This window comes from Malaya genurostris, chromosome 1 (genome assembly GCF_030247185.1).
Source record: "Malaya genurostris strain Urasoe2022 chromosome 1, Malgen_1.1, whole genome shotgun sequence".
NCBI lineage: Eukaryota > Metazoa > Arthropoda > Insecta > Diptera > Culicidae > Malaya > Malaya genurostris.
Window position 1 is genome coordinate 9370795 of NC_080570.1, and position 8866 is coordinate 9379660.

Sequence of the window (8866 nt, forward strand, 5' to 3'; positions counted from 1 at the left end):
AACAATAACAACAATAACAACAATAACAACAATAACAACAATAACAACAATAACAACAATAACAACAATAACAACAATAACAACAATAACAACAATAACAACAATAACAACAATAACAACAATAACAACAATAACAACAATAACAACAATAACAACAATAACAACAATAACAACAATAACAACAATAACAACAATAACAACAATAACAACAATAACAACAATAACAACAATAACAACAATAACAACAATAACAACAATAACAACAATAACAACAATAACAACAATAACAACAATAACAACAATAACAACAATAACAACAATAACAACAACAACAACAATGACAACAACAAACCAGGTACAAATTAATTCAGTCCGAATTTTGTGGGGTCAAAAATGCATCTATTTCAAAATAAAAAGAATTTAGAGATTATTCAATATATAGTCCATCGCTAGTTACTACTTTTTCTCACTTGTCAGGCAAATTTCGAATTCCACCTCGATTCAAGTTTGAAGTCAATTTTCGATTTCGGCGAACGAAGTAAACCGATGATCGTTCTGCATCCGACGGAACAACCAGTAATCAGAGGGAGCAATGTCAATAAAATACGGTGGGTGCGGCAAAATGTCCCACGACTTTCGTTACTTGTATTTATTTGTCTGTAAAATTCTGTACGAATCGTTTGTAGAATTATTTCACCTGTGTTACAACTCATAATTTTTTTTCTGTGTAGTATTTTTTCTTCTTGAGGCTATCATAGAAGAATAATTTTTCATCCCCAGTAATTCGTTGTAAAAAAACCCTCTCTTTGTTGTCTTTGAATCAGCTGCTCACAAGCGAAAAATCCATGTCTTTCGGTGTCAGTTCATAGGTCACCCAACTGCCTTGCTTTCGAATCATTCCCACGGATTTTAATCGTACAGAAACTGCTTGTTCAGTTCAGTTCCAATGATTCTGTAAGCTCCTCTTGTGTTTGACTCGAATCTTCATCTGGTAATGCCTCCAACTGTTCGAATGTTTTGGTTGTCCTGAGCGAGGTCTGTCTTGAATGCTGAAATCTTCATTTTTGAAACGTCGAAGCCCGTCCCTACATTATTTATCAGTTTCAGCATCATCAAACATTTTTATGCATTGTGGTGGAGAATTATTTCAAATAAAACAGAAATCTAAAACTTGCCAAAAATGTTGCTAAGGTAACATAAAATTGTTCATAATAGATTATTTATCCTAAATCTTTGAATCCAGTTTCAAGCCAACACACTTAGAAAACATCATAGAAATTTACGTATTCATAGATGCACATGAAAATAGTGTCGTATTTAACTTAAATTTACAATTCAAAACGTGTAAAGATAAGTCATGTCATTGATTTCTCAGTTATGTTAGCTGAAGTTTACATCGAAACAGACACAACAATTATTTTTACATGTTAGTAGATGTTGTCATCACCGAAGAAATTATGGCTTGCTTGAAATTACGTCTCGCGTAAGTTTGTAGTTGAACGTTATTGAACTGGAATTTGAAACTGATTTAAATATGTATCAAACATATCACACCTTCCCAGAACCCGTGCAAATATACATGTTTCACTATCAAAAATATGTCAAAATGCTTCAAACACGTGTTAGAAATGCTGTGAAAATAAGTCTTTTTTGACGCTCGTATTTGTCGGTCTTAGAAGACGTAAATTTACACTTTTTATGTATTATATTTAATCAACTGTAAAAAAATGGTCATTTTTAACGCTCGAATGTGACAGTCTCAGAAGACGTAGATTTACTCATTTTTTTTCTATGTGCTCAGCACGAAAAAATCGTGTAAATTTACGTCTTGATAGAAACACATTGAAGGAACGTCTCAATCGATCTGAATTTACAATCCAAAATAAGTTAAACTATGTCATGCTAGTAATTTCATAGCTAATTTAACTAAATTTAATATCAAAGCAGACAGAAAATTTTGATTTAAATGTTCATTGATGTAATATCAAGATACCTCGATTTACCTCAAGTGTAATTTTTCAAACTTTTCAGAATGTTTGTGGTTAGGAAACCAACTTGTGTTGTGAAAAAAATATCACCTAAAATTATGCTTCAGGAAAATGAAGACCAGAAAAAATCCAAGATCCGCATGATCAAAATCGCTAGGTAATCGCCGTGTTTGAAGTAATCTCAGTAGACTATGCAGCATATTAATGCGGATCAATATCGAATCGAAGTAACCCGCTTCAACAGATGAATAATGTGAACAGCGAAGCAGGCCCGTAGGCTTCCTTTAACAGAGTGTTGATGGATTGTTCACTTCATTTTCCACCTGAGTTCGGGGCACGGTTTGGACTGAATTGATTCGCTACTGACATGCAGTTGAAGTTGAGGTTGGTTGGTTAATAAATTATCAATAGGTTTTTGGGGCCGGTGATCTGACGATTGGAAAGGTGACCCCTTGGAGCCACTCAGATGGCCATGGTTATGTTATACATTTGGCAATCGTTTGAAAAATTGTTTTTTTTCTCATTCGTAGTATACGTAACAGATTGGTTACCTGATTGTCTTTCATTCTTTGTTTATCAACAATACATTGAAATGTGATTTGCTTGCTGGGTTGGTTGGTATTTTGGAAATCAATCAATATCAGCGTGAGACGTGTTTTACGTGAATACGATCTTTAGCTTAGCTTTTTTGTTCAATAGTTCCAGCGCTCAGATTTAAGTTATGGTACAGAGTCCCAAAGCTTCATGGCAATAAAAAACTTAGTAAGACTTTATCGGAATTTATTGACGTACGAACAGCATAACTCTATTTAACACATTTTACAGTAATTGTTTTAAAATATCGGTAAACTAAACCTTAGGAACAAACAAAGCAGGCGTTGACTGCTTGCATCTGCACTGCACGGAATCAGAAAGCTAATTTATTTTTTCTACTTTCCAATTTCGTTCAATAATCTAATTTCAAATTCAGGGCTGAAAGAAAATATTGGAGAAAACTCAAAATAAGGGAAAATTATTCAGTTTGTATGTACTTTTCTTCTTCTCTGTGTAATATTTCAATAGATTTTACATTAATTAATAAATATCTCAAATTTTTTTTTTTTTTTTTGTTTCCATTATAGAGGTTTTAACATTGTTGTCATTCACCTCTTCGGACCAGAAAAGTTTTCTGATCCTATGTGCGGGGTTGGGAATCGTACCCAGGTGGGCTGCGTGAAAGGCATCGACTTATCCATCACGCTATACCCGTTCCCCTCTCAAATTTTAAAAATGTAATCATTATCTGATTTAATGAAATGTAATTACATTTCATAGCATTATCGAGCTTTGAAATCGAAACCATTGAAGCTGATACCACTCCAATCTCAACAATCCGATGAATGGAAGGCCTAAATCACCGCAGTGTGTTTTTTTTTCTTTTCGCTTGTATCCCTCGATGGAAAATACCGATGACCGCAACGGATGAATAAGGCGTCATTCCCGGGACGGTTGACCGGCGTCATCGGATGCCCTCTTATCAGTGCTCGATCGAAACCGTCGATAATGGCCGCAAATATATGCCGATCGCTCAAATTCTCACCGGAGGGCAACCGTCAAGACAACGTGCTTCCCCGGGACCCGGCGAACGATGCTAACTCTAGTGCTAATTGTTATTGAATCAGCTGCATTCAGAACATCTCGGTGACGTGCGAACGAACCAAAGTTTCACCCTTGCCTCTTCGCGCTTTGATAGTTTTTCTCGGATTAGTGTATCTCACGGAAGTTGTTTGATTTGAGGTTATAATTAAACCAAAGTAAATATTAATGAATTTGTCGTACATCGCTTCCAGCTCGATTATTGTCGATGGGCGTTCAGCGTTCAGAAGTTCGTTTTGAATGCAATTTCGAAAAAATGGCACTCACATGACATGACGCCGATTGATGCTACTGTAATAACGCTATACTGTTAGGTGGATTTAACTTTCGCTGAACTAGCCTAGCGATGGCCGCTTCAACATGGATGACCTGTTTTTTTGTTTCTTGCGAAATAATCGCACTATACACTAAATAACGAGAACAAAGGAAAACGTCATTGAAAGAAGAGATGACAACAAACTCACAATTACAGGCATTACATGACGAATGCAAGAAATCAATTAAAAGTTTTACTGACATTGAAAACCACTCAATAATTTATGTCGGTTATCTCAGTTTGACTAGAATTCATTTGTTGCCCAGCAGGAAGAACAATCCCAGAAGAACAAGTTTCGTTCTTCATTGTTTTGCATCATCTCCGACAATTTTCTATGTGCCAACATAGTTCCAGTTGAAGGTTACCTACAATAATTATTTTATCTAAAATTAGATTATTGAACGGAACATCAAGATTGAATAGAAAATACTTAAAATCGGGTAGTTTTCTGGTGCCGTGCAGATCCAGCCATTTGGCAGATAATTTTCACTTGGAACCACAATCATAGCAACCGTATAACAAATGGCATCAATACAACATTCAAACAACAGTCAGGCATTGTAAAACCAGCCTACTATGGTCGTATTTACAAACCTTTTAGGTAAATCGAACATTGAATGGATAATATCCAATAATCAGCTGTCAGAAATAATTCATCATAAATTATTTCAATGTAGGCAAATCTCTTCGCGTCTATCTTCGCTATCCGATACTTTGGCGCACACTTTATAAACATGGAAAATCGCTCAAGCCGATCGAGTTGCTCTCCATTAGACCCGTTGAAAATGTCACGTAGGCAACGTAGATGTTCAGCTAGCTAAATGCTTACATGCTTACCACAGGTGGGCGCACAAAGTTTGGCTGCCTCGCGAAAATCAATGCTAATTTACCGGTTTGTTCTTGACGTCTTCTTGTGTTCGCCTGTTGGTCTGCCTCCTTTGGAAGCGTTTTCCAGATAAAATTTTAGCACTTTTCGACTCAAAACTTCGGTGGAATCTCTGTATGTAAATGGATCTGACAATCAATTCAAATTGATTATGAAATTGCCAATGAATCGACGTTGACAAAGGGTGCTTTTTTACTTTTACTTCGACACAGCCAATCAGTGCCTACTCGAATGTGAATCCATCTCATTACTAATCAGCTATCGAAATCGTAAAATCAGATCATGAATTGAGTTATCAACTCGCCGTGTGAGATCTGTCTCGTTCGTGAGTCTGCCTCTGCATCTGCATCTGCTGATAGGAAATAATTGGCATTCTCATTAACCCTTATGCACTCGAATGGGTACCCGGGTACCTTTTCGAATTTCAAAATAAGAAATTTCTGAGTTAGGTTTAAACTAAGATTCTGCAATTCGGTCAATTCCAAGAACTAGTTGGATCATAACTTCTCATGCTTTGACTTTTCATTTTACAGTAAGGGGGGTCGAATGGGGGGGCTCAAATTTTTTTTATTACGTAAACACCCGAATGGGTACCCGGGTACCCACAAATAAAAATGCTTGTAACTAAGGCAAATTCCATCCGATTTGAATTTTTTCAGTACGGGTAAATTCAGAAATTTATCCACTTTTCGATGGCCGTGTATATTGCTGTAGTAGGTTCTTCTGGTTCCCGTTAATCCGGATTTCCGTAGAATGTTCCGACACTTGTGTTTTCCACCATAAATGTCATTTACTAATTTGAAACTTTTCCAAACCAGCTATTTGAGAAAGGCCGTACCAAAATGAAACATATGTAGAATACACAACGCTGCCAACTGTTGCAGGACATCTCACTTATACATATTTACATCGCCTGAGGCCGAGGGGCACGCAGACCGAATTGATTACATGTTCAATTTCAAAATTTATTGTTTTTGTTACATTTTCATTACACTCCTTATATTTTTATTACCTGAAATTTACTACTGCTTTCACTAATTTTGATTGCATTTAATTACATTGCATACATAACACAAAATTTGGTATTGCGTGCTCCTCGCAATAGGCCTGAAGTACATAATAATTTTCAAACTGAAGATAAGAAAGTGAAGTATATAAGGGAACATACATAAAGTACGTCACGCGTTTAGGGGGGAGAGGTTTCAAAAATACGTGACAATACATGGTGAAAAGATTGAGAAATGCTCGACAAAGGGGGAAAGGAGTGGTAGAAAAATTCAAAATTTTATGTTACGTACATAACGGATGCCCCCTGAAATATATAAACATAACAACTCAGCATAGCACTTGATTTCATATAGCAATTCTTAGATAAGATTACAAAAATACGTGAAATCCGTGTATAAATGCCTCGATGTCGGAACTCATTTAGGATATCCGGGTTCCTGGGAACCAGGAGCACCATGTCCATCTTTATGGGTACCAATCCCAAAGAGCTTAAGTTCCTGAATCCAACAGTGCTAAAATTACTTCAATCGGTTGAAAAATGCTCAACTTACAGCGATTTAAAAAAATGGGTACCCGGGTACCCATTCGGGTGGTTAAAGGTGTTTTTTTTTTCGAGTGCACAACGGTTAAATCACGTTTACCAATTACTGCAAAGGTACAACAATACTTCGATCGGTCTTGCAGGTGATAATGAGCGGCACCGAGATATCCAGAGATGATGGCTTGATGTCGGCTTTTTGTTTGAAAAATTAGCAGACACTTTTCGAGTTAAACGTAGCATTATGTGAAGTTTAGCATTGATGTTTACTAGAATGCATAATTATAACTAAAATTGTGCAGGATTCGCAGTAAGATTGATAAATGCTTATTTGTATAGCAAAATATGTACAATAGCGAGCGCTACCATGTGCTTTTTTTTCCCAAAATGGAAGAATTGAATATGCCTAACATGTGGTTTCAACAAGACGGTGCCACATCCCACACGGCACACGAAACAAATATCAAATTGATTGCCGCCATCGGTGAACAGTTTGTCTCCCAGTTTGACATACAATACGCGTCCTGTAAGATACGACTTGAGCCAGTCAGTAAATGCCTGTGTTGCGCCAATTTTTTCAATCTTTGCCAGTAGAAGAAAGTTATCAACACAATCACATGCAGCTTCAAGGTCATTGTAAATGGTATCAACCTGCAGCCAGGCCCGTACCCAGGATTTTGTCTCGGGAGGGGCTCTCAAATAAAAAAAATGTTACTGACGATTCCTTATGTACCTAATTCATGGTGTGCCTTTTACCGGCGTTTTTAACAGACACTTCAAACTTTTCCACTGGAACTGTCATTACGGAGTATTCAAATGAAATTTGTGACAAAAAAGTAGCGCATGTAACGCTTCGTAACGCCTATAACTTACTAGAAAATAACGCATGCAACGCTTCGTAACGCCTATAACTTACTAAAAAGTAACGCATGTAACGTCTATAACTTCCTGAAAAGTATCACATGTAGCGCTTCGTAACGCTTATGACTCACAAAAAAGTAACGCATGTAACGCTTCGTGATACCTAAAACTCATAAAAAAGTAACGCATGTAACAGTTCGTAACGCCTATAACTTACAAAAAAGTAACGCATGCAACGCTTCGTAACGCCTATAACTTACTAGAAAGTAACGCATGCAACGCTTCGTAACGCCTATAACTTACTAAAAAGTAATGCATGTAACGTCTATAACTTCCTGAAAAGTATCACATGTAGCGCTTCGTAACGCTTATGACTCACAAAAAAGTAACGCATGTAACGCTTCGTGATACCTAAAACTCATAAAAAAGTAACGCATGTAACAGTTCGTAACGCCTATAACTTACAAAAAAGTAACGCATGTAACGCTTCGTAACGCCTATAACTTACTAGAAAGTAACGCATGCAACGCTTCGTAACGCCTATAACTTACTAAAAAGTAACGCATGTAACGTCTATAACTTCCTGAAAAGTATCACATGTAGCGCTTCGTAACGCTTATGACTCACAAAAAAGTAACGCATGTAACGCTTCGTGATACCTAAAACTCATAAAAAAGTAACGCATGTAACAGTTCGTAACGCCTATAACTTACAAAAAAAGTAACGCATGTAACGCTTCGTAACGCCTATAACTTACAAAAAAGTAACGCATGTAACGTTTCGTAACGTCGATGACTCACAAAAAAGTATCGCATGTAACGCTTCGTAACACCTCTGTCTTCCTTAAAAGTAACGCGTCGTAACTCGTTTTCCATAAAAATGAACCCTTATACCGGTTTTTAACATTCATAATTTCCACGAAATAAGTCATATGATTTGTTACCCTTAATCAAGGAAATTATCCTTTTTTTTTTTTTTAATAACTATTTATTGGAATATGAGTTAAAATTAAATTATTAAGATTTAAATTGGGTGTTCAGCCACAAGTGGTGACTTTTCAGCCCTGTTATATATATATATATATATATATATATATATATATATATATATATATATATATATATATATATATATATATATATATATATATATATATATATATATATATATATATATATATATATATATATATATATATATATATATATATATATATATATGATTTGGTTATTACCATGAAGACATCATTTGCTTCCGCAATTCTGAGATTTTTGTGTAGGGAAAATTCTAAACCTACTTGTATTGTGTAATGGGGAAAAGGAACTTATATACTAACTTACTAACTAATACAGAGAGCGAATCGATTCAATTGAAGATTGCATCGATTTTTGTCGGAATTTGCTTATAATATTATGTGACATTACATCTAATGGTTCTATATTTGTGAGTCTGTGTAACTCATTTGTACTAAACCAGGGAGGACGCTTCAAAATCATTTTCAGTATTTTGTTCTGAATCCTTTGAAGCGTTTTCTTCCTGGTGGAACAACAACTTGACCAAATTGGTACTGCATAAAGCATGGCTGGTCTGAAAATTTGTTTATAAATTAACAATTTGTTTTTTAGACAGAGCTT

At 35.7% G+C, this 8866-nt stretch overlaps 1 protein-coding gene across 1 annotated transcript in view; it reads left to right on the top strand.

Annotated features, from left to right (window-relative positions):
- The first annotated feature begins 3449 nt into the window (after window positions 1–3449).
- Window positions 3450–8866, top strand: part of LOC131439241 (acyl-CoA Delta-9 desaturase-like) — a 21501-nt gene continuing 16084 nt past the window's right edge. The window contains exon 1 of the mRNA XM_058610430.1: window positions 3450–3636. Coding sequence (XP_058466413.1) covers window positions 3450–3636 — 187 coding nt within the window. The remainder of the gene's footprint in view (window positions 3637–8866) is intronic.